Genomic DNA, 27,155 nt, shown 5'->3' on the forward strand with positions numbered 1-27,155 from the left:
ATCGAGAAGCTGAACTCGCTGATTGGCCGGATCAAATGTCCATCATCCTGAGAGACATCTGATTCAAAAGTAACAGTGGGGATTTTGACTCATTCCAGTGACTCGAATCTTTTTGAACTAGTTGCTCTAAAAAGATTTATTTGCACTGATTGATTCAATAAAAGCGAATCCTTTGGGATAGACACGTAAGAGAACGAGTCGACTCATTCGCCAGCTAAATGAAGTTTTATTTAGAGGCGGTGTTGAAAAGACACCATGTAACTATGCGCTGCAGATATTTATAACCACACAATTGTAAAATGGGAAGTCATACTTTATAGCGGTCATGTTACTGTCTATTTACATGCATAAATATAGTGGCAAATGAACAATATGTACTTGTGTGTGTAATTGCATTGCTGAGGTGTTTTGAAGTGGACGTTTTAAGAGTACTGTGAGGATTAATTATGGCTGGATAATGTGTGTAGCATGTACAGTGTTGCACTATTAGAAGTCTATAGCTTGTTTTCAGCTGTCTGAGAATAGCATTTTCTATCTGGATTATGTAAGACAGAACTTAAATGAACAGCTATCTATCTATCTATCTATCTATCTATCTATCTATCTATCTATCTATCTATCTATCTGTCTGTCTGTCTGTCTGTCTGTCTGTCTGTCTGTCTGTCTGTCTGTCTGTCTGTCTGTCTGTCTATATGCAAATTTAATGATAACTGAAAAACCGAATCTCTATAGTCTGGCATTTAACACAATAAGAGTTGTTATCCTATTTTATTTAATTTTATTATTTAACTTTATTATGATATGCTATCTCAAAATATTTCTAAATGACTTTACTTTTATTATTAACTTTTATGATTACCTATTTACAGTTTTTCTCAGTCTCTTTTTTTTTTGCATTTCTCACAACATTATTTACATTTGCACAACAGTCAATGCATTTCTCAGAACAATTAGTACAAACTGCAAAACCTAGTTGATAACCTGCAAAAGCATGCCACATGCTCACAATGGATAGTTCATTCCTCAAAAGCAAGTATTGATGCCAATGAAAGTCTTAGTGTCATCAAGATGAAAAGTCCTGACATCATTGTTTATGAACAAGATAGTCAAATGGCTTTGTCATGTTTCATTATGACCGTTTACTCTGGACATTTTTTTCTAATGCAAAAACAATTTGGTGACACTTCCTGAAAATGCTCAAGACAGCACTTTCTACCATTTGCACAACCATTTGAAAACTACAGTAAAACTACACATCGTCACTGCATTAAGTGAGGTATCTGAGTACAAGACACTGAATATGTATGTTTCACATTTTTACTGCATTTGCTCTTTGCAATTATCATTTATTCACAGTATTGTGCAAAAGAATAAATACACCCTTATTTACAACAAACATAAGCCTCCTTTGGGTAGAGCTGTGCACAGCAAAACAATATTGCAGTAAATACTAAAACTAAACCTACAAACATGTACAGGTCTTTAAATCATTCATCAAATTGTTCAATTAAAATGTTTCAAAAAATTTACATTTGACAGATTTTGACAACTAGTTCAACATTTTTGTATGTAATGACTCAAGTAATGAAATGAGGACTATACGTTTTATATGGAATGACTGTTCAGCAATCAGAAGTTTAGTTTGCTTTGACTGACATGACATAAGCAAATGATAATGTTATAAATAGTGTTGTGAGAAATGCACCAAAGCCACTGAGAAAAACTGTAAATGAACATCTCTCTCTCTCTCTCTCTCTCTGTCTGTCTCTCTGTCTACTTAATTGCAGGATCTCAGTGTAAATGTAATGAAAACTGAAAAACTCTACAGTAGGGTGTTTAACAAGAGCTGTTGTCCTATATAATTCAATATTATTATTTAATTTATAATTATTTTTTATTTTATGCTATCTCAAAATATTTCAAATTGTTTATTTTTTTAATTATTCTCATGATTTTTTTAAGCTCATGCCTTTAAAGCACTTTGATTAACACTTGTTTATAAAAAAAGTGCTTTATAAATACATTCATTAATTTAATTCATTAAACTGGAGCAAACCCACACGAACGCAGGGAGAACATGCAAACTCCAAAAAGAAACCCACAAACGCCAACTGACCCAGCCGAGGCTCAAACCTGAGACCCAGCGATCTTCTTGCTGTGAGGCGACAGCACTACCTACTGTGCCACTGCGTCGTCTAAATACATTTTGATTTGATTTAAAACAGATTAGGACCATTTGGAGTTTATAAATCATGATTTACATTCAGCAAACAAAACTTAGATTCCTTAAACCAAACCTTAAACTTTAAACTTAAATTAGTGCATTTTTATAACCAGATAGCCTATTAGACTGTAGTTGCCTGTAGGAGTTAGAATATTTATTTATTCTTTAATAATTTCCAAGGGAGTATTGAGTACATTATATTATACACAGGGGACGGGGGTGGGGCTATAGTGATGTTTTTCTGTAGATTGAGCTACTGTACCAATTTCTGCATTCACTGAGAAATGCTGCCACCTCCTGTAAGCCATTGGAATTGACAATTGAACTCACACACATACAAATAAATCCTTGCAAAAGCCATGATTTAGAACTGTTTTGCTGCTCCATTGATTGCAGTTTGCTATCATCCTCAACAGAAAATAAATTAAGACATCCTAAGAAGTATATTGCTGGGCTGAATTTAACTTTTGAAAAGAGGACCAAAACTGTCAATAATAATGAAAAAAAAATTGTGTAATTAAACCAAACCGTAGTGCCGTGAACTGAACATGAGATAAAGCTTTTAACAGATTTCACACGCTTTAGTTTTAGCGCATCACATTACAGGTCAATCGGTTCGAGTCACTTCTAGAAAAAACTACAAACCTTCGGAGCGATGAGATCACGCGACCAGAAGTCCTCGTTGCATCACTTCCGTGTTTACAGCCTGACGAAATATGGTTGAAACGAAAGTGGAATCTGACGTGTCCTACTGTTGATCGCTAATATTAGGGGCTCAGGGATCGTTCACGATACATTTATACCGCAACGCAAGAAAGTTTAACAACTCCTTTAGCCTTTGAAACAGAATCCGACATTCAGACAGTACGGTGAGTTATGCACAGTAGTTTTGTCTTTGTAGCCTTGTACATTTACACTACTTTTATGGTCCAATGTATGTAGATTAAATGTTTGATATTAGCCAGAATATTGTCTGGGAAATAGTTTAGTAAAGTTAACCCACATTAAAACAAGTTGATTATCTGTTAATATTATAATTCAACGTGATAATTCATAGTTTCTGAAGTAATATAACAAATACTCTTAAGTTTTCTACAACTAACGTTACTGGATAACGTTATTCTACACCAGTTTACTGTGGTAAAACCAAAGTGTACTACTGTATTAGTTCCCTATACTTAATAATACAAAATGCTGTACATTTTTTTCTATAATGTATACAGTATTACAGTTTATTATGTATAATTAAAAAAACTATAGTATTGACTATAAATTACTATAGTGTTTTTCATGCAGGATGAAGAGATTTAATCAAAGATTGTCAAAGGAGAAAAAAGATATAATAATAATCTTTAAATAATTTAAGAAAGAGATGATACTTAAATTTAAATAATATTTTATAAATGTCTGTGCGCTACTTACTATGACTACATGATGATTGTAAGTGAAACATAATAGATCAAATGTTTTAATAACCTGAAATGGCCAAACTCTGATTATTTTGAATGTAGGCAAAATACATAACATTAAAGCTTAAGTTAAAGCAAAAGATTTGTATTGTGACTTTGCTTCGAGGCACAGTCGAAATCAGAATTATTAGCCCCTGTTTATTTTTTTCCACAATTTCTGTTTAACATAGAGAAGATTCTTTCAGCACATTTCTAAGCATAATAGTTTTAATAACTCATTTTTTAATAACTGATTTATTTTACCTTTGCCATGATGACGGTGAATAATATTTGACTAGATATTTTTCAAGACACTTCTTTACAGCTTAAAGGGACATTTAAAGGCTTAACTAGGTTAATTAAGTTAACTAGGCAGGTTAGGGTAATAAGGCAAGTTATTGTATAACAATGGTTTGTTCTGAAGACTATCAAGAATAAATATAGCTTAAAGGGGCGAATAATTTTGACCTCAAAATGTGTAATTAAAAAATTAAAAACTTCTTTTATTCTAGCCGAAATAAAACACATAAGACTTTCTCCAAAAGAAAAAATAGTATCGGACTTACTGTGAAAATTTCCTTGCTCTGTTAAACATCATTTGGGAAATATTTAAAAAAGAAAAAAAAAATTAAAGGGGGGTTAATAATTCTGACTTCAACTATTTTTATGGAATTATATTCCAAAAAGTGTTTCAATAAAATTGACCTATAAATCAAATTCACCTATACCAGATATCTTCGTTGATGTAAAGTTGGTTTTGTATTCACACATTTGGACTATCTCCTTAGTATAATAAATGGCGATAGCACGATCGCCTCAAAGAAAGAAGTTTGCTGGTTTGAGCCCCGGCTGAGTCAGTTGGCATTTTTGTGAGTTTCATGTTCTCCCGGAGGGTTTCCCTCAGGTGCTCTGGTTTCCCCCACAGGTTATCTGAATAAACTAAATTGGCCGTAGTGTATGTGTGTGAAAAAGTATGTATGGGTATTTCCCAGTACTAGGTTGCACCTGGAAAGGCATCCACTGTGTAAAACATATGCTGGATAAGTTGGCGGTTCATTCTGCTGTGGTGACCCCTGACTAATAAAGGGACTGAGCTGAAAAGAAAATGAATGAATGATATTAGCAGCCAATGACTCAAAAGTACATTGTGTTTAGTGAAATAAATAGTGCTGATGTTGATTTGAAGTCAGACTTGCATGTAATTTCATCGAATATTCAAAGTTGCACAGTAAACAATATAGTAAGCATGTGACAAGTTGTCACTAAACAAATGTGCGAATAGAAAAACAACTTTACCTCAATGAAATCTTCTAAGATGCTTTTATCCAATCAGTCAGACCCAATCAGGGGCATCTAGAATGGAAATATTACACAAAATCGTCTTGTTGTTGTCACATCAATAATGTCTCATATGATTTATAGAATGATGTGCATATAATTAAATTTATTCCTAATATGGTTAAAATAACAATAATGAACATTCTTTCAATATACAGTGCTCCAGTGCTGAGTGTATGAAGATGCATTTGTGTGTGCTAATACTCCACTGTATGCCTTTTAGATGCGTAACAGACAAAGAGGAACCAACCTCGGCCTTCTCCTTCTGGCCTCTCAAGTTTTCCAGCTGGGAATAGACAACATTCCACCTGTCACTCTTGCAACGCTGGGCCTCAATGTCTATTTGTTCCTGTTTCCTTTCAAACCCCTCCTAGAGGTACATGTTATTAAAGAGTGCTTTCATGACAGGTCATCAGTCGGCCATATTGGACTCACAGAACGTAAACAATGCCACTGAACTGACCTAAACGTGCATATTTTGCTTATTATTCCTTCTAAAAATGATCGATTTGGATCATGTTTAGGATTTTACTAATTAGCCAGAGCGGATTAGTAAACATTGAGATTACTACAGAGTGCAAAATGTCAAAACAGAGAAGAAAACTGAGGAACAAAGTGTATTTGTGGTTGGCTAAACTGAATCAGGATTTCCAGAGAAAGAATCTTGACCAAAAAATCATGTTTGTTCTTATCATTCACAATCAAATAACTGAAATATTAGGCTAATATCTTAATTAACACTTTATCTTTCAACGTCTATTAGTTAAATTCAGCATCTGCTGTGTAAAACATATGCCAAAATAGTTGGCGGTTCATTCCGCTGTGGTAGCCCCTAATAAATAAGGAACTAAGCCAAAGGAAAATGAATAAATAAAATAATATGTCTTGTGTGTGTGCGCAGACGTGTTTGAGTGTTCGAGAGGCGTACTGGTACCGAGACTGGAGTCGTCTGCTGCTGTCACCGTTTCACCATGTTGACGACATGCACCTTTACTTCAACATGGCTTCGCTGCTATGGAAAGGCATCAGGTTGGAGAAGAAACTGGGAGGCCCGTGGTTTGCGTATCTGCTGTCTGTCTTTTCTCTGCTCACCGGATTTGTGTACCTGCTGCTGGAAACAGGACTAACACATATGACAGAAGACTCCTCGTATAGTCTACAGTGCGCTGTGGGCTTCTCAGGTGTGCACATCACTTATGCTGTGTTTTTTTTTTTTTTTACTGCATTTCTGATAAATAATCTCCTCCCACATTAGGGCTGAACAATATATCATTTGAGCATCGATATATCACAATGTATCTGCCATAGTCATATCGCAGGATTAGATTATTTATTAAAAGAAAAAATACTAAAAAGATTAAATTATAAAGACATTATTAAATATATATTTCTGTTTAAAATATTATTTATACTATATTTACCATGTTATTTTACACTTCATTTGATTGTTAAATTTTTGTACTTAAATACTGTTAACCAAAAAACATAAAGCACTATTTATTTATTTTTGCTTGTATTTATTATAATTTATGCAGATGCACTGCAGAGAAAAAGACTCAATCTAAATGTATGAAATCTTTCCAAATAGAGCTATTCAAATCATCTGGTGTAATTATATTCAAAACACAATATACACTCACTGGCCACTTTATTAGGTACACCTTACTACTACCGGGTTGGACCACATTTACCTTTAGAACTGCCTTAATCCTTTGCGGCATTGATTTAACAAAGTACTGGAAATATTCCTCAGAGATTTTGATTGATATTGACATGTTAGTGATAGCATCACTAACAGCAGCCTGAACCATTGATATAAGGCAGGATTGATCCATGCTTTCATGTTGTTGACATTAAATTCTGAACCTACCATCAGAATGTTGCAGCGGAAATCGGGACTCATCAGACCAGGCAACGTTTTTACAAACTTCTATCGTCAAATTTTGATGAACCTGTGTGAATTGTAGCCTCAGTGGCACCCAGTGTGGTCTTCTGCTGCTGTAGCCCACCTCAAGGTTTGATGTGTTGTGCATTCAGAGATGCACTTCTGCAGACCTCGATTGTAATGAGTGGTTATTTGGATTGCTGTTGTCTTTCTATCAGCTGGAACCAGTCTGGCCATTCTCTTCTGACCTCTGGCATTAACAAGGCATTTACGCCCACAGAACTGCCGCTCACTGGATATTTTCTCTTTTTCGGACCATTCTCTGTAAACCCTAGAGATGGTTGTGCGTGAAAAGTGAAGATCAGCAGCTTCTGAAATACTCAGACCAGCCCGTCTGGCACCAACAACCATGCAACATTCAAAGTCACTTAAATCACCTTTCTTCCTCATTCTGATGCTCGGTTTGAACTGCAGCAGATGGTCTTAATGATGTCTATATGCCTAAATGCATTGAGATGCTGCCATGTGATTGGCTGATTAGAAATTTGCATTAACAAGCAGTTGGACAGGTGTACCTATTAAAGTGGCCGGTGAGTATACATAAACAAAATCTTGCAATGTCAGATTTTTCCAATATTGTGCAGCCCTAATCCATGGTATATACCCTTTGTTTTAATTGTTAATTGAAGGATTTCATATAATAGTATGGTTATTATAGTATAGTTTAGTTATTATAGTATAGTTATTTACAGAATGTACAGTTAAAAGTCAAAATAATTGTTGTGTTTATTGAAAAATACATGTTTTGTTACATTAATTCAATGTGTTCTTGCTGATTTACATTTATTCTAAAAACAATACAGATTCTTACTTCCCAAGATGTATCTTTTAATGTTATGTTATGTAATTGGTATAAAGAATAAATAATGGAGCATTTTTTTTAGATGTCACTGAAGTTGTTTGTGTGCATTTCCAGGTGTTCTGTTTGGACTGAAGGTGGTGAATAATCATTATCATCCAGGCGGAGCCACAAATATCATGGGTTTGCCTATAGCCAATCGCTACGCCTGCTGGGTGGAGCTCGTTCTCATTCATATCATGAACCCTGGGTAGGCATGATGCTTAGAGACTAGAGGAAAGCAGGAATACTGTTGTGATACGGACTTCATTGTAAGCCTAGGATTTGAATCACATATTTACCCTTTCACTTTTGCAGGACATCATTTGTTGGCCATTTGTCTGGAATCCTAGTCGGACTGCTCTACACGACTGGACCACTAAAGAGACTCATGGAAATCTGTGCAGGTACACTCAATATTTAGATGTTTTAAAGGGATAGTTCACGCAAAAATGTACATTTTCTCACTGCTTTCTTCTGTTGAACACAAAACAAGATATTCTGAAGAATGGTTGAAAAAAACAGCCATCTACATTTACAGTAGGAATAAAAATATTCTACTGCAAAACATACTATGGCAGTAAATGGCTGTTTTTTCCCCTCAACATTCTTCAGAATATCTTCCTTTTTTGTTCAACAGAAGAAAGAAACACTTTCATTTTTGGGTGGACTATCACTTTAATATACAGTACTTATATTAACACTGATATTGCGATATGTGTCTTAAGGATCAATCATCCTCATATTAGAATTATTCCGGAAGCATCATGTGATACTAAAAGCTTGAGTAATGATGCTTTAAAATATATTTAAAATCTAAACCTGCTATTTTAAATTCTTGGATTATTCATTCATTCATTCATTTTCTTTTCGGCTTAGTCCCTTTATTAATCTGGGGTCTCCACAGCGTAATGAACCGCCAACCAATCCAGTATATCTTTTACGCAGCTGATGCCCTTTAAGTGCAACAATGGGAAACATACACTTCAGCCAATTTAGCTTATTCAATTCACCTATACCGCATGTCTTTGGGCTGTGGTGGAAACTGGAGCACCCGGAGGAAACCCACAGGAACACGTGGAGAACATGCAAACTCAACACAGAAATGCCAACTGACCCAGCCGAGGCTTAAACCAGTGACCTTCTTGGTGTGAGGTAATCGTGCTACCCACTGCGCCATCGTGAATCCCTTCTAGTATTATGCTTAACAATATTATCAATAAGAGAAACCTCCAAGCCAGAGGCCATGGTGCTCCACTGGAAAAAGGTGGCTTGGCATCTCCAGGTAGGAGGAAGTCCTTTCCCCAGGGGGAGGAGTTCAAGTATCTTGGGGTTTTGTTTACGAGTGAGGGAAGGATGAAGCGTGAGATTGTCAGGCGTATCGATGCAGCAGTAATGTGGTTGATATATCGGTCCACTGTGGTAAAGAAGGAGCTGAGCTGAAAGGCAAAGCTCTCGATTTACCGGTCAATCTATGTTGCTACTCTTACCTATGGTCTTGAGCTTTAGGTCATGACTGAAAGGATAAGATCTTGGATACAAGTGGCTGAAATGAGTTTCCTTCGCAGGGTGGCAGGGCACACCCTTTTAGATGTGGTGAGGAGCTCTGTCAACCAGCAGGAGCTCAGAGTAGAGCCCCTGCTCCTCCACATTGAGAGACGTCAGCTGAGGTGGCTTGGGCATCTGTTTCGGATGCCTCCTGCATGCCTACCTAGGGAGGTGTTCCAGGCATGTCACACCGAGAGAAGACTTTTGGGAAAACTCAGGACACATCTCTCGGCTGGCCTAGGAACGCCTCGGGATCCCCGCGGAAGAGCTGGAAGAAGTGTCTGGGTAGAGGGAAGTCTGCGGCTTTCTCCTGAGGTGATGACCCAGTCCCTGAAAAGTGGAAGGAAATGAATGAATGAATGAATGAATGAATTAGTTAATATTATCGATTTTTCTGTATTTTTAAGCAAATATATGCAGCTTTTGGTGAGCATAAGAGACTTATAAGTACCAAACTTTTTAATGGTAGTGTATAAAGCCACTTAATGTAGGAATAAATACATCCAGCCACCTAAACAACCATGACTGTTTTGTTTCAGGCTTTGTCACATCTAATGGGCATTATGGAGGGCAGCAGACATACTACAATTCATCAGGTAAATGCTTACAGATCATGAATCACATCAAATCATTATTTTGCACTTGTTGTTTTATAGGTACAGTTTAAAACAGAATAATTAGCTCTCCTGAAAAATTTTAATTGTGTTTAAAATATTTCCCTTCATTTTTAGTTGTATCGTTCCTTTAAAGGTGCAGTAGGATTGACATGTATATGGAGGACTAAACCTGCAAAAACAATAAATAAATAAATAAATAGGCAAATAAATAAATTAAAAAATCCAAATATTCCTGCATAAATAAAACAATAAACAAATACATTTATAGCCCACGTAAATCCACAAACAGCTGCTTAAAAATACAAATAATTACTAGTGCAGGCAGATAAATAAATACATTACACAAATGTTGGGAGAATAAGAAAATGAGAAACTTAAAGTTGATCTGCTTGCACTATTAACTGTTTATATATCAATTCATGTAGGAATTTGTGAGTATATATATATATATATATATATATATATATATATATATATATATATATATATAGTTTTATTTATGCAGGAATTTATGGATTTATTTATTTATTTATACGTGCATTTATTTATTTATTGTTTTTGCAGGTTTCATCCTCCATACAGCTAGTGGTTAAAATAGAAATTGAATCCAAATTCACAATACAGAGGTCCTACGCTATAAGGTTCACCTTTCGCTGCCGCGCAGTTTCGCAGATTTTTTGTGTGTGCAATTTGACATGTTTTTATTTATTTTTTTGACAGCACATTTTGTTCTGCGCCCTGATTGGCTGCAGACCATTGTCAATCAACCACCTCGTGTCTCATGTACAGAACAAAATGTGTTCAGCTTGCCAAATTAACATAAACTTTCGATCGCTAGCAGTGTGAGTTCAAAGGATGCAAAAAGGGTTGTAACAGTCCGCAGTAAGACCATCGTAAAGAGAGCCACACACTGTATGCGCAACGCAATGCCATGCAAACATAGGTTTATATCAGGGTACGGACACTGGCGCTGCAAGAGCACCATCTGAATAATTTCATTTTAAATAATATGCGAATGTGCACGTCTGGTGTGTGTTATTTTTCTAACTGTCATGTGCGTAGCACATCCGGTGTCCGGAGTCTGCTATCGCTTTGTGGATCAGTGACTGCAGGAAAAAGAACATTACACTGGATGCTAACATTATCCACACGAAAGCTAAAAAGCTTAATGAACCTTTTGCTGACAGCCATGAATGTTTGAATCATCATCCAGCATTTTTATGTGTGTGTTTTCAGGATACAGTGGATATGGCATGCCGTATGCTCCAAACACAAATTATGAACAGCATTATTATGGCGCCCCCTACAGACAGCAGTACAACACAAACTCAGCGCACACGCCCACTGCACCACCCCAGCATCCTTACACAGCAGGAATGTCAGAAGAACAGCAGTATGAAGCTGCTCTCAGAGCCAGCCTGAACGACAGAGGTGCTGTAAAAAATGTTTTAGACTGTCCTACAATAGATTTAAAATGCATCCCAGTAAAAAAAATAACTTTTTCTTGATGTTTACATTCCTTGGTATATACATTCGAGTGTCGGCTTACCCTGTCTGAGATGGTTAATTCAAGCATCCAACATATCTAAACCCCTTCTTTTCTAAAAGCTTGCTCTGCTCTGATTGGTCTGATGGCTCAGTCTGTTGTGATTGGTCAACCAGTGTTCAAAACCAAATGCTGATAACCATACATGAATTTTAGTTCCTCATTACTTTAATGATAGGAAGTTCAGATCATTTTACAAAATGATAACTCATGAAAGAAGTTACGTTCAACACCAAGCACATCATTGTTTTTCTTGTGAAATTCCCAATAAGTTTATTAAGGTGTATCCACATAAATGGCCCACCCTGTATCTCTGTGTGTGTGTGTGTGTGTGTGTGTGTGTGTGTGTGTATGTATATATATATATATATATATATATATATATATATATATATATATATATATATATATATATTTATATATTAGAGGTGTGAACCTACACTAGTCTCACGGTTCGGTTCGGTTCGGTTATGATTATCATGCCATCGATTCGGTTCAATTCGATATCTCGGTGCATCACGGTGCATTGACGGTGCTTTTCATACACCGTTTTATATTTTCTTCACAGCAGCAGTTCTTGTATTAAAATATATGAATATATTTATATTTATATACTGTTTGTTATACAATTTTGTAATTTAATACAAACAGTCAGATATATAAACTGTACCTTTAAACAACACGAGCATTTAGCAAATAATATAAACAAATATAAATATCCAGCTCACTTTCTGATTCTTGTCTAGTTCTCTTACACCTCTTTGATTGGTCACACCCTCAACAAAACGGTTGTGATTGGCTCTTGCGCGCTGCACTCTTCAGATGAGTGACACTGATAGGAAACAGCGGTGATCGCAGCAAAGTCAAAGCAAACGCGCGAATAGACATCTTGCGGCGCGATACGTGCGAATGGCGTGGCGCGAATTGAGCGTTTTGCGTGTTTGATGCTCTTAATGCGCATTTCGCGTGAATCACTCGAGTTCGAAAATCTGATCTTCAGCGGACATTCGCGCTGCGTTAACCAATCAGGAGCTTGCTCTTGTGGAGGCGTGATTGTGACGTATTGCCTGTTGTCGGTGTCCCAGGGGAAATCCCCCAGCAGACACCGACAAGAAGTTCATCAAACTGGGCTGGGCCACCTCCATCAGCCAGGTTCAGTTTCTGGAGGAGTCTATGAGCTTAAAGAGCTGGATGCACTTCTGAAAGGATGTAGTGGACTCAGACACGGCCCTAAACGTATAAACGCTGTTTATCATCCTTCATAAAGCACATAAACACTGTTATTTTCTTCATAAAATCCATGTTAGCCCTTTTGCTATGAAGCTAGAGTCACGGGGCAGACAGAAGCCCTGCCCATCATGCGAATCCGCGTCTGTTCTGAAGTGAATTTGACACGCGAATGAAACGGGTTTTGACGCGCGAATGAAGCGAGTAACCTCAAATGTTCACGCGGCTACTTACGCGTGAATAGCGTGATTTATCCGCGTGTTCCGCATCTGGTGTGAACACAGCATAAAGAGCGTTGTAAATACTCGCACTCGCCTCCCTCGCAACAGAGTGCATATGAGGTAAATGACGTCAGTAATAACCCGTGATGATTATTACTGAACCGATACCGAATTGTCCGTGTCTGCATCGCGGTGCACTGAAGAAACGATTAATTTTGACACCCCTAATATATATACATATATATATATATATATATATATATATATATATATATATATATATACATACATACATACATACAGTTAAAATATGTTGTATTTATTTCATTTAAAGCATGTGCTTTACACTATTAAGAATACTGAGCTGAAGATTGATTTCACAAAGTAAAATCGCAATATCAGGTAGAAAAATAGTGAATAGCACAGCGCTTTTAGGCTTTTATAAAGCAGCTTTATGCAATATTATGAAAAACTATGCAAATATGGATTCATGTAAAGTAGTATTACAAGGGGAGGCTTAAAAACCCAGCAAGCATTTTTCTGTCTAATACACGTCTAAACATAGTCATCTTGGCTAAAACAAGGCTACATTTTGGCTGTCAGTAAAAATCGAATAGACCTTTAAGAATAGGCCAAAACAGGACAAGTCATCAAATAAACAGAAATGAATGACTAAACATATGACGTCTGTCTAATCTGTGTGTTTGACAAATAGTCTAGCTTTTGGCTGTTCTTAGATGTCTATTAGATTTTCATTAACAGCCCCAGTTTAGCCTCGTTTTAGCCAAGCTGTCCATATTTAGATGTCTGTTAGATGTTTTTTAAACACAAAATAGTTTGCTGGGAAACAATACCTTATATTACTTAATGACTTATAAAAGCACACACACAAACAATGTACATGGAACAATGCAAACATAAGTTACATTAAAAATGCAAGGATACATGTTTGTCACAAAATTGCATGAAGCTGCCAATTTTAATTGTCGTTTGTTAATTTTCACATCCCAAACATCGTGGAACAAGTGTGTGTGACATTGTTTTGAACATTTACAGATCACTTTAACAATAATAATGATAACTGTGATCATTTTGGTCACTAATATTCATGATATGAAATATTCGTACTATTACATGCCTATTTTTATATACTTATTTATTGTAGTTTCAACAGTTGAGAGGTGTAAGATTGAGTTTTTATGTGTTTTAGGTGGTCATACACAAGCTAGATCATCACATGGCCCTTATGTCCCTTCTAACCCGTCGCCTGAAGAGATCCGCTGGAGACGAATCCAGAGATTTGACAGCTGAATGCTTGAAGAACATCACAACTAGACTGTTTACATGAAATACAGCAATAACCAACCACAGCTATGAAGAGGATTGTTCCACTGCTGATTGGATGTGACATGAAGAGGTTTAATGACATCATCAGTGTATCCGCTCTTATGAGTGGGAGTTTTTTTTTTTCTTCTATTTTTTATTGTTTTTTTGCACATATTAGGTAAAAGGTAAAATCTGCACATTAACAAAGTGTTCATCTATTACATAGTTTTAAGAAAATGGCTATTGTGCAGAATGTCGAATGTACAGTATAATGACTGTGTGACTTGCGTTTTACTATAATTCTTTTTAAAAAATAATTTCTAGCTTGCAAAAAATTCTAGCTTTCTTATTTGCAAACAACACGTCGTACTATGTAACTTATGCTTTGTTTCATTGTAAATAGGTTTATATTTTTATAACGAATAAATAAAAACATCAACTATTTTGTTTCTGACAAGTAGAAGGTTTTCAAGTGTGCTGCAACCTTTTAGGATCTTTTGTTTCAAATCAGTGGATCAAATTGCCAAGGTCGTGTGATTTCAGAAAATGGAGCTTTGTTGCGTCAATTTAGTGTGATTTGAGTAATACCATAGTCCACATGAATCATGCGGCTTCATTCAAAACACCCTGAACACTGAACGGGTTTCATCATTTTTGCCAGATTCGGATAATTTTTACAAGTTTGTAGACATTTTCATGACATATTTGTAAAATGATAGGGATAATTATTAAAAATAGTTAATAGTCTATTGTTGGCCAGTTTAACAGAGAAAATAATTACTTTAGAACAGGGTTGGAACTAAACTATGTAAAGCTCCAGGTACTGGTTTGACACTAGTGATTTTCTGTTTAAAAAGCTCAAAACTGCGTAAATGCAACAAAATGTCAGGCAAAACAAGTACTGTAATTGCCTTTTTCGAAAATATAGTGAGTTAGAACATATAAATGCACTTAGATTATCATCTAAAGCAGGGGTGCTCAATCCTGTTCCTGGAGATCTACCTTCCTGCAGATTTCAGTTGCTACCCATATCAAACACACCTGCCTGTAATTATCACGTGGTGTTCAGGTCCTAATTAATTGGTTCAGGTGTGTTTGATATGGGGAGCAACTGAAATCTGCAGAAAGGTAGATCTCCATTTTGTTGCATTTACACAGTTTTGAGCTTTTTAAACAGTAATTCACTAGCATCAAAGCCAGTACCTGAAGCTTTACACAGTTTAGTTCCAACCCTGCTTCTAGACACTTACCTGTTGGTTTCAAACAAGCCTGAAGACTGAATTAGTTTGATCAGGTGTGTTGAATTAGGGTTGGAACTAAACTGTGCAGAGCTGCGGCCCTCCAGAAACTGACTTTGACACCTGTGGAGTAAATGATATTGTGAAGCAAATGTTTTTGGCAATGTCCTTACTGCAGCTGGCAGCTCGATGACGTACTGGACCAGGTCCAATACATAGTGGACGTGCGCGCGAGGGGGTGTTGCTAGAAGCAATCATTCATTTTTCTTCAGTAAAGTCCCTTATTTATGAGGGGTGGCCACAGCAGAATGAACCACCAGCCCCTCCAGCCACTACCCAGTACTGGGAACACCCATACACTCTCACATTCATACACTACGACCAATTTAGTTAATCCAATTCAACTACAGTGCCTAGTTCTTTGGACTGTGGGGGAAACCGGAGCACCTGGAGGAAACCCACCCCAACACAGGAAGAACATGCAAACTCCACACAGAAATGCCAACTGTTCCAGCCAGTACTCTTAGCGACTGAGCCACCGTGCTGCCTTGCTAAATTGTTAAATTGTGTGTTATTAACATGTTCTCCTACCCTAACCGTCAGTTATTAACGTCTGCACCTCCCACAACACTAAACACAACCGTCACAGTGGCAAGGGCATTACCTTAGTGGGAGTTACAATCTGGTTAGAATGTCCCCTACGTATTAGACCCGGTCCAGTACGTGGTTGTGCTAGAGACTGCAGCGAGGACATTTTGCAATTTTCGTTACTCCCATCATCACTCCTGAAATGTGAAGAAAAAAACATTTTGATGGTGGCAGGCTGCATTGCAGGTCATAAAACCCACCATTTCCATGTATACTACACTGCTTGCATTCAGAAGGGCTCATCCCTGTGCCCTAATCCCTTTGAAGGGTTTATTCTGGAGTGACAGAATAGAACAGATTTTGAAGGGAGTAGTGCATATAGATGAGCCCTACTAATTGGAACACAGTGTCTGACACTGATCAACTTCCCTGCACAAATTGTGGAGCTGAAAATATCCATCAGTTGTATCCATACCGAAGGGGCCTTAGATGTGGCCAGTTTTGAGCATTTCAGTTTGGAACGACACCATGATTGTTTCCACTCTGAAGTGCCCTTCAGAGTTTGGAAATCATCGCTTGTCAACCATATTATTAACTTAAAAACAAATAAAATTACACAATGTTTTTTCCCCTTAATGTAGTTTACACCATATTAGATCAGGTGGGATTTTGATTTATTTTCACCAAAACAATAATAATAATAATATTAATAAACAAACAGTGGCATTTTTAGCTTAGCATTGACCATTGAATCAGATTAGACCATTAGCATCTCGCTCAGAAAAAAATCAAAAAGAGGATAATCTTTCTATTTAAAGCTTGACTTTGTTGTTACATTGTGTACTATGACCGACAGAAAATAAAAAGTAACTATACTATCATTCTGGCGTACTAATCAAGGGACTTTACTGTCGTATCATGGTGCAACATGATACATGTCGTATGCAGGCGCAATATTACACAGCGCTGTACCTAGTGTTAGGAAACGGACGGACAAACAGGGTGAGTAGAAAATGTAAACTTTTATTTTCACAGCAGAGCAATATAAGGATATGCAAGGTTCCGTTCGTTGAGATGAAGGGGATGTAACTATCCGTCTTCCTTGCAGTATGGATGATGATATAGATGCTGACCGAATACACACACCAGATGAGTAGGGGATGGGACAGAACGATGGAGCACCCACCAGATGAGTTACGGAGACGACAACGAGGAAACACACACCTCCAACTGGAACACGGGGCAGACTGGACAAACTGGAGACAAAACAGAGATTAGGTAAGTTTCTGGAGGATCGCTCACTGCTACTGAATACGTGGAGAGTATTCGTTATCAGTCCGCTTCGTATGAACGAGCCCGGACAAAGAGTGGTGTGAGGTGTGTGTTTTTATAGTCTCATGGTGATGAGATGCAGCTGTGCATGATTAAAATTCAGGTGATGATGGGCATTGTGTTAAATTGGTGGAAGAGCCTGGCCAATCTGTGACATTACCCCCCTCCCCAGGGCCCGCTCCTGAGGGCCTAATAATCCGACGCCGTGGTGGTCTACCTCGTCCACGAGGTGCCGGGCACTCAGGGTGATTGGAGTGGAAATCTTCCATCAGTGAGGGATCTAAGATGTCTGATCTGGAGACCCACGATCTTTCCTCTGGTCCATATCCCTCCCAGTCAACGAGGTATTCTAACTGACCACCACGACGCCGGGACTGTAGAATCTCCTTGACAGAGTAAATGGAGTCTTCTGGCATCAGTGGTGGAGGGGTTTCCTCTTCGTGGCCAGGCTCTGTGGAGGGAATCAGAGGTTCGTGATAGGGTTTAAGGAGTGACACGTGAAATGTGGGATGGATCCTGTACTGTGGTGGTAGTTGTAATTTGTAGGTGACAGGGTTGACTTGTTCCAGGATGGTGAAGGGACCAATGAATCTGGGACTAAGTTTTTTGGAGGGCAGTCGCAGGCGTATGTCTCTGGTGGACAGCCAGACCTTCTGTCCAGGATTGTAGACGTGACCTTCAATCCTTCTCCTGTCTGACACCTCCTTGGTTCTTCGGACTGCCCTCTGGAGATGGTGATGGGCCTCGTCCCAGACCCTCTCGCTCTCCCGAAACCAGTGATCCACTGCGGGTACATCAGACGGTTCGTCATTCCAGGGGAAAAGTGGAGGTTGAAATCCCAGAATACACTGGAATGGCGTGAGTCCTGTGGTGGGTTGCCGCAGTGAATTTTGGGCGTATTCCGCCCAGCCCAGAAACTGGTTCCAGGAATTTTGGCGACCGTGACAGAAAGTCCTGAGAAATCGTCCCACTTCTTGAATCTTCCTCTCCGTCTGGCCGTTGGTTTGTGGATGATAGCCAGACGAGAGGCTGACGGTCACACCTAGGAGTCGGAAGAAGGCTTTCCATAGTCTGGAGATGAACTGAGGACCTCGATCCGAGACTATATCTTCTGGTAAACCAAAACATCGAAAGACATGGTTAAAGAGACTTTCAGCTGTCTCTAGGGCTGTGGGAAGACCTTTCAATGGAATCAAACGACAGAATTTTGAGAATCGATCCACAATAACCAGAATGCAGGTATTACCGTCAGATGAGGGAAGATCCGTCATGAAGTCTACCCCTAGGTGTGACCAGGGACGATTCGGGATGGGCAGAGGGTGGAGCTTGCCTGCAGGTAGATGGCGTGGACTTTTTGACATGGCACATTCTTTACAACCTAGCACATACCTTCTTACATCTCTTGCCATGCTCGGCCACCAGAAGCGTTGGGATAGCAGCGAGAGGGTATTGTTGACCCCAGGATGCCCAGTGCCCAGAGAGGTATGAGTGGAGTGGATGAGATCTACCCGTTGATTATTAGGGACAAACTGTCGATTTGGGGGGCAGCCCGGCGGAGCTCTGATTTCAGGAGTGGCGACGGCTGGAGGAGCAGACCATCTGATGGGACAGACATCTATATGATCTGGAAGAATCTTGGCCGGGGTTTCGATGGTTTCTTGATGATCATGCATTCTGGATAGTGCGTCCGCTCGGATATTTTTTGAGCCAGGTCGATAGGTTATGGAGAAATGGAATCTGGAGAAGAACAATGACCAGCGGGCCTGGCGGGGACAGAGTCGTTTAGCATCTTTAAGATATTGCAAATTTTTATGATCTGTGATTACCTGGAAAGGATGTTTAGCACCCTCCAACCAATGTCGCCACTCCTCCAGGGCGAGCTTGATGGCTAGTAGTTCTCGATTCCCGATGTCATAATTCTTCTCCGCCGGACTAAGTTTCCTGGAGAAATAGGCACATGGATGGAGTAACTTGGGAGTACCGTGGAACTGAGATAAGATGGCTCCCACTCCAGTGGTGGAGGCATCTACTTCTACTATAAAAGGCAAATCTGGGTCAGGGTGAGTCAGGAGTGGGGCTCGAGTAAAGGCTTCTTTGAGATTTCGGAAGGCTGCGGCGGCTTCAGAAGGCCAGGATAATTTCTTGGGTTTATTTTTGAGAAGGTTGGTGAGTGGGGCGGTGACGAGACTGTAGTTATGAATAAATCGTCGATAGAAGTTTGCAAAGCCGAGGAATCGTTGGAGTTCTTTGACGGTTGTGGGTTCTGGCCAGGAGACAACGGCAGTGACCTTCCCCTCGTCCATACGAACCCCTCTTTTATCTATGACGTATCCCAGAAACTGAACAGATGGTAGATGAAATGAACATTTCTCAGCTTTGAGGTACAGTTGGTGTTTCCTGAGGGTTTGCAGTACCTTCTCTACGTGGTGGCGATGTTCGACCTCATTTCTGGAGTAAATCAAGATATCATCTATGTACACAATGACGAAGAGATGAAGGAACTCTCGGAGGACTTCATGGATGAAGTTTTGGAATACGGAAGGGGCGTTGACCAGACCGTACGGCATTACCCGATATTCGTAGTGGCCAGTAGGGGTCACAAACGCGGTTTTCCATTCATCACCCCTCCTTATCCTCACCAAGTTATATGCGCTGCGGAGGTCCAACTTTGTGAAGATCTTGGCAGATCGAAGTTGCTCTAGGGCCGCAGGAACGAGAGGAAGGGGATATCGGAACTTGACTGTACCTTGGTTGAGAATTCTATAATCAATGCACGGCCGCAGCCCTCCATCTTTCTTAGTCACAAAGAAGAAACTGGATGCTGCGGGTGATGTGGAAGGACGGATATACCCCTGATGCAGAGCCTCCTGAATATACTCTTCCATGGCCTTGGTTTCCGGAAGCGACAGTGGATAGATTCTACCTTTGGGCATTGGGGCATCTGGAACCAGATCTATGGCACAGTCCCATGACCGATGTGGAGGTAGCTGGGAAGCTTTTTTCGGGCAAAACACGTCCTTGTAAGGAGTGTAAATCGCAGGAATGTGGACGGATCGTGACTCGATGGGGCTTTCAACTGACGTGACATAGATAGATAGGGGTTTTCGTATATGTACAGGAAGATCGGGGAAACAGACTGGTGTACATCCTTCACCCCATTTCCTTATCTCTCCTGTGCCCCAAGAGAGGATGGGATCATGCTTCACCAGCCACGGTCGCCCTAGGATGATATCCATGGTGGCTCCCTCCAAAACCAGAAATTGTATGTCTTCTTTATGCAACCACCCAATTTGGAGACTAACGGGTTCACATTTACGGTGAATACGTGCCTGTGACTTGATATTGTTGGTTATGGGTTGAATTTGGTAGATGTGCGTCGAGGCTTCAGTGCGGAGGTGGAGCTGGCGACAGAGGGAGTGTGAGATGAAATTCCCAGCTGACCCGGAGTCGATAAGGGCGGTGGCTGAAACAGAAGAAGAGTGGGTAGTTAACAGTACCTTGGTAGTGAGAGGATTCATCTTCTCAATATCAAAACTGAACACACTCACCGAGGGGCGCATGGGACGGAGAGGACAGTCCAATTTAACATGTCCTCCGGCACCACAGTACAGACACAGACCCCGGGTCAGCCTCCTCTGTCGCTCAGCGGCCGTGAGTCTACCAGCTTCAATTATCATGGGTTCTGGTTCTGGAGGGATTGTGGACTCAGATGGACGGAGGAGTGCTTGAGGTAAGTGCTCTGGGTTATGTTGATAAGAGTTTATGCGATCAGAACATTGAAGGGACAGTTGGATAAATTTTTCCAAACCCATATTATCATCTTGGGCTGCTAGCTGAAGACGAAGTTTGTGCTCTAAACCGAGCCGGTAAGTGGTGAGAAGAGATCGCTCATTCCATCCGCTGGCAGCAGCTAGAGTACGGAACCGAAGGGCATAGTCCTGTGTGGACATAGTTCCTTGTTTCAGATGGTAAAGTTGTTCTCCAGCTGCTACTTCTCCATCAGAGCGACCAAAAACCTCTTTGAAATATGTGGTGAAGGCTTGAATAGAATTAGTTACCGGCCCAGCTTGATTCCAGATGGTCTCAGCCCACCGGAGAGCAGATCCAGAGAGAAGTGAAATGATGAAAGCAATTTTAGATCGATCTGTGGGATATAACTCAGGTTGCATTGTAAATACAAGGGAACATTGTAATAGGAATCCGTTGCACTCCTCCTCCCCGCCAGAGTAGGGCGCTGGTCGAGCCATGGGACTGGATGCGCTGGGGGAAGCCGAAGAAGTGCGCGGTGCTGGTGGTGGATCAGGAAGTGGTGCAGCTGGCGATAAAACTCTCTTCATCGCGTCTACCAGCTCCTGAATTGGATCGGGATTGCTCATGCTGTTAACTTTAAAGGTCCGGGCTTCTGTTAGGAAACGGACGGACAAACAGGGTGAGTAGAAAATGTAAACTTTTATTTTCACAGCAGAGCAATATAAGGATATGCAAGGTTCCGTTCGTTGAGATGAAGGGGATGTAACTATCCGTCTTCCTTGCAGTATGGATGATGATATAGATGCTGACCGAATACACACACCAGATGAGTAGGGGATGGGACAGAACGATGGAGCACCCACCAGATGAGTTACGGAGACGACAACGAGGAAACACACACCTCCAACTGGAACACGGGGCAGACTGGACAAACTGGAGACAAAACAGAGATTAGGTAAGTTTCTGGAGGATCGCTCACTGCTACTGAATACGTGGAGAGTATTCGTTATCAGTCCGCTTCGTATGAACGAGCCCGGACAAAGAGTGGTGTGAGGTGTGTGTTTTTATAGTCTCATGGTGATGAGATGCAGCTGTGCATGATTAAAATTCAGGTGATGATGGGCATTGTGTTAAATTGGTGGAAGAGCCTGGCCAATCTGTGACACCTAGTTACCTGAATAGGGACTATTTTCTAGTTCTGCAAAATGTTGTGCCTGCTGAAGCCATGGTACTGCAGCAAAGTTCCTTGGTAATTTCTCATGAATAGCATCTACAAGCATATATGATAAGACATATGTGTGTTTCAGTGGGGTGAGTTTGTATTGCATGTTATTACAAATTTCAAAATTTATTACACATTTAATAAAACATTTAAAAGGTGATGAACCTGCTGTTAAATGTAAAAAAAAAAATCCATGTGACACTGCACAAGACACTGAACGCCTTGGAAAAGGTTTTAACAATTTGCGTCGTCTTAATGTGTACGTCCATGCAGCAGTACAGTACTTAAGATATGAACATGTCCCCAAGCACAGCCAATAGTATTTCTATTAGCAATATGACAGCGACATCAAAACCAGACAAAAAGCATGATTTTTAAAAAGGGTACAGATTTTTTTTGTCCATTCACTAGCACCAAAATATCTATCTAAATAAATACTCTTGACATAAAGATAGAAAGCAAAGTTGCAATCATATACATACAGAGGAGTTATCATGCTCAGAACAACAACAAATAAAATGTAAAAAAATATCGCTTAGGACCCCTTATGTGGACAGTACAATACTGAGGGTGTTAGTTTCAATTTAATGGCTTGAGTTAGTTTAGACAGAAAAGGCAAATATCACAAAGTTAAAAAGGGTACAATTTTCAAGTCTACGATAATGATGACCTTTGCAGTCAATTCAATTGCAACAAAACAGCAAAATACACAGAAATCAAAGGACTATTTGTTTAGTTTAACTATATGAAACAGTACCGTTGAAGTGTTTTAAATACATAGGTTGTTTAACTACTGACTATCCTCCAAACATTCACAACTACTGGACTGATAATGCTAGCCTCATCTCAAATTTCTTTGGAGACAATGCTTTAAGAATTATAAATATTTGTAGGTTCATTATAATCTTTGGAGATTTCCTAAACTGTCTAATAAATTTTGCTAATTCATGTAGCTCAACCTTTAGATTAGCTAAGCTAATGCACAAACGCATGGCATACGACTTAAAATCTTCTTGAACACTTTACAAACTAACAGCTAATGTCTCGGTTTCCTGCCGTTTCTAAATTAACTTAAGTTAAAAACATACCCTGCTAAAGGTGTTGTCATGTTAGCAAAATGCTAACGACAGCTTTTTCAAAGTATGTCTGTTCAAAAATGTTGGTCAAAATGGCGTCGTCATAATTTAAAATCATATTTAAAGCTTTTGTGTAACATTTATGGAAAGTCTTTTTACCTTCATGCTAATTTCCCAATTTTGTGGATTCTTAACACAGTGACAGCATTTTACGCGGAAAATGGCCGTACCTTAAAGGGATAGTTTACCCCAAAACAAAAATTTACTCGCACGCTGGTTCTAAACTTTTATGAATTACTCTCCTCTGTTGAACACCAAATGAACTATTCTAAAGGGAATATTGGGGGGAAACAGCTATTAAAAATAGTAACAAAAATCCTATAGAAGTCAATGGCTGTTTTCCTCCAACATTCTTCAGTATTGTGTAGAAAGAAATGAGTAAATGATGACAGAATGTTCATTTTTAGGTGAAGTTACTGCTTAAAATACTTGATTTCAACTAAAGAATTAAAATCTATGCACTTGAAATGAAGAAAACTTTACTCCCAGATGTATTTTTCCCATTACTTTTCTTCATAAAATCTTTCATCTATGTGAATGTGAAAACCAACCAATGAGGAGAATCACAACATTACAAACTTTAATTTGTCTGTTAAAATCAGACAAAAGGAAAAAAAATAAGAAATGCTTTATGGGAAAGAATTACAATCCTATGAAATATTGCAAAAAAAAAAATAAAAATTGTTGGTAGTATCTACATAACATATTTTAAGATCATTGCAAGAATGCATATGACTCTTTGATTAATTAGATGCCTCTTTAAAGCATCATGGGAAATGTAGTTTTCTGCATTAATTCTTACATTAAATAATAAGTCTCAAAATAAGTTAAAGGGGTTGTTCACCTAAAAAAGTAATTGTATCATAGTTTACCTACCCCTCACTTGTTCAAAACCAGTTTGAGTTTCTATCTTCTGTTGAACACAAAGGAAGATATTTTGAAGAATGCTGGTTGCTAAGACACATTGACTTCCATATTCAGCTTATTCTTCACGTACGAGCGGGAGCAGCCATTTTAATCTTTTTCGCTCGAGACTTCCGGTATAATCAACTTCCATTATTTTTTAGACATAAAAACAGCTCGTTCTTCTGCTTGATGTTGCAAACTGAAATTTTCTTATTATATTATTCTGCTTTGTCTGTATAGTCATGAACACACTTGTTTGTTGAGCAAGTAGTGTGATCATTTTCTACCATTTTTTATTCCTAGTCATTTCTCCTATAGGCGACTGAAGCGGAAGTTCTAAAACAGTCGCAAAAAAGAGCGCACTTCCGCATTGAAGAATAGGTTCAATAGGGTTGGGTCGATAGACGATGCCATCATCCATCGCTGATGGCCGATAGACATCACGATGCTGAGCTGGCATCGCGATGCTCCGTCCCGCCCCTGTCACAAACCCGCTCATGAAAAATACACACTCAGGTGCCGTTTACACTCAAACGCCGTAATTTTAAAATGCCATTTTAGAATGAAAATGATCCACGTCCACACTGGCGTTTCATCTAGCATTTCTAAAAAGCCCTACCTCTACACTATCCGCTTGTTAAGTGATGACGTGTTGGTGACGTATGTAATACTTTTTCCGTGTCCAAGCTGCCACTCATTTGAGTTGAGAAATTATTTGTTTATGATCTTTCAATTCATATCACACATTAAAGTTAATTTTATATAAAGTCATAGTGTACGCAACAATCTGCGATCGTGATTTTCGAAAGTATTAAATCGCTTTGTAAACGTTTATAAATACCATTTCATGAGTCTCCCCATACAGTTGAAAAAAGAGCGTTTGGAACCGGAAACCGCTTTGCGTGACGTCACATTTAACAAGCGGATACCGCTGAAAACCCACATCACATGACCACACACACACACAAACACACACACACAGAGTCATGCACTCGTCTGAGCTCCAGCAGTCAGCGGGTGCTTTGAGCACAAAACCCCAGAGAGCAGTGCAAGTCTGACAGTTTAGCAAGGATCTTTCACTGGATTGCGCCTCATTATAATTGTTAAACATAATATTTAATTAATCTTGTCACTATCTATTGACTCTTCTGTCTTTTGAATCTATCCGGTAACGTGTCACAGCATCAGTACACTTCTTCAATCTTTCGCTTTCACGCTTGTACTTAGGAATTTTAGTGAAAACCTCAGATACTGTTTTTACCAACCAAGTTTGTCGATGCCATTATAATGACACAGATCACTCTGCCTATTCATAGTTTCGCGGTAAAAGTGTGGTAGTGTGGTAATTTGTGTGTAACTTAATTTATTTATGATTTGGTTATGGGTAAACAAAGACCATGCGTGTCAGATATTTAAACGGTAGACTACAAATAATTAATTTGTTATGAAGTAATTAGTCATTAATAATTAATTCACCGCTGCCTATAACGATGTTGCCATCGTTCATTGCGATGTTTCACATTAGACATCGTAGGATGCCAATTTGGTCGACATCACCGAACCCTACCTCCATAGTAAATTGTTTTAATGTTGTGAAAGCCAGTCAGCAACCAATTTCTTCAAAATATCTTTTTTTGTGTTCAAAAACCACACAAGGGAGAGTAAATGATGAGTTAAATTACTATTGTAGGTGAAATATCCCTTTAATGCAAAGAGGAAAGTGTATGTACAATACCGAAGTCTCAAAAGATCTGACTTTCCATATGGAGAAAATGAATGGAGTTTCGCTTCTGAAACATGAATGTTACTCTCTAAAGAAGTATACCGACATGGTTCAGTTTTGGTTAAAGATGGCACCGTAGACAAAAAACTAGCATTACAATATTCCACATCTTCAATGAGATGCTTTGATGTGCACAAACACATAACAACCAGGGAGAAAATGGAAATCTTTTAAAGAGGAATATGTGCAAACGATATTGGATTTTCTAGCACCAAAATGAAATCAAAGACAAGAAGCAAAGATGCGTGCTGTGTAAAGAGGTTATGTTGGAACAAATCCCATGAAGTAAAAAGTTCACAGCTGTGTAGTTCAATGGTCACAAATAATGTTCATTCTTGTCCTCTCCAAAAACAAAGTGACCAAAAAGCATCTCAATCACTCAAACAACAAGTGATGTGTTGATGTGCATTCTCAGTGCAGTTTAGAAAATACCATTGGCTTGTATCATTGGTTGGGGTCATTCATCATGCAGATGCTGCATCTGCTGGTGCTGTCGCGCTGCTGCCTTTCCTCTGTGATCACAGGACCGTGAGGACTGGAGTCATTGTGCTCCATGTCTATAGTCATCCAGAAACTGTAGATGCTGGCGAAATAACTGCATGTGCCACGGGGACCTTGGCACTCCACAAATGGCTGACTGCGGAAGTCTTGCAAACAGCTTCCTGTTGATGTCAGAGACTGTCCACCGCCTTCATCCCCTGACCCCGTATACTGGAACACAGACAGGTGATTTAAAGTCTGCTTAATATCAAAATTCACTGAATTGCTTATTCGGCTAGCTCACATTGTTATTCTTAGGGTGAATAATGAATCTGTGCAAGTTAATCCACTGAAAAAATGTGTTTGTTTTGGTAATTATCAATTAAAGTCTGACCATTTGCTTCCACATTTGGAGTGGTGGTCCTTCAGTTGACTTAATTAC

The 27,155-nt window shown here is 39.0% G+C and overlaps 2 protein-coding genes and 1 long non-coding RNA gene across 5 annotated transcripts in view; 1 reads left to right on the forward strand and 2 right to left on the reverse strand.

The window, feature by feature from the left end:
• Positions 1–2,891: 2,891 nt before the first annotated feature.
• On the forward strand, positions 2,892–14,738 carry rhbdd1 (rhomboid domain containing 1). Of its 2 annotated transcripts, NM_001017614.1 has the most exon segments (8): positions 2,936–3,093; positions 5,234–5,386; positions 5,912–6,191; positions 7,872–8,004; positions 8,112–8,200; positions 9,881–9,937; positions 11,195–11,389; positions 14,163–14,738. In NM_001017614.1, coding segments are annotated over 7 exon segments (1,008 nt in total). In that variant the 5' UTR covers positions 2,936–3,093; the 3' UTR covers positions 14,264–14,738.
• Positions 7,659–23,797, reverse strand: LOC147833728 (uncharacterized). 2 transcript variants are annotated; one of them, XR_015509748.1, is made up of 5 exons: positions 23,644–23,797; positions 22,361–22,456; positions 16,181–16,301; positions 15,529–15,639; positions 7,842–9,651 (listed from the first exon to the last, which is right to left on the reverse strand). It is a non-coding gene; the product is annotated as an uncharacterized LOC147833728 (long non-coding RNA). The 2 variants fall into 2 exon arrangements; XR_015509749.1 differs by lacking the exon at positions 22,361–22,456 and having other exon boundaries at positions 7,659–9,651; positions 23,644–23,758.
• A 2,337-nt stretch (positions 23,798–26,134) lies between these two features.
• The window catches only part of col4a4 (collagen, type IV, alpha 4), a 99,583-nt gene continuing 98,562 nt past the window's right edge, over positions 26,135–27,155 (reverse strand). Inside the window, exon 48 of the mRNA XM_087284419.1 lies at positions 26,135–26,944. Coding sequence (XP_087140545.1) covers positions 26,678–26,944 — 267 coding nt within the window. The 3' untranslated portion in view covers positions 26,135–26,677. The remainder of the gene's footprint in view (positions 26,945–27,155) is intronic.

The sequence above is a fragment of the Danio rerio genome, chromosome 15 (genome assembly GCF_052040795.2).
Source record: "Danio rerio strain M-AB ecotype USA chromosome 15, GRCz13ab, whole genome shotgun sequence".
NCBI lineage: Eukaryota > Metazoa > Chordata > Actinopteri > Cypriniformes > Danionidae > Danio > Danio rerio.

Bases quoted from the DNA above. Each gene is read 5' to 3' on its own strand.
- rhbdd1 (XM_087282942.1), top strand. From the start codon at position 5,234: ATGCGTAACAGACAAAGAGGAACCAACCTCGGCCTTCTCCTTCTGGCC. The intron at 8,201-9,880 runs GTACACTCAATA...GTTTTGTTTCAG, and splicing joins ACTCATGGAAATCTGTGCAG to GCTTTGTCACATCTAATGGG. The intron at 9,938-14,162 runs GTAAATGCTTAC...TATGTGTTTTAG, and splicing joins GACATACTACAATTCATCAG to GTGGTCATACACAAGCTAGA.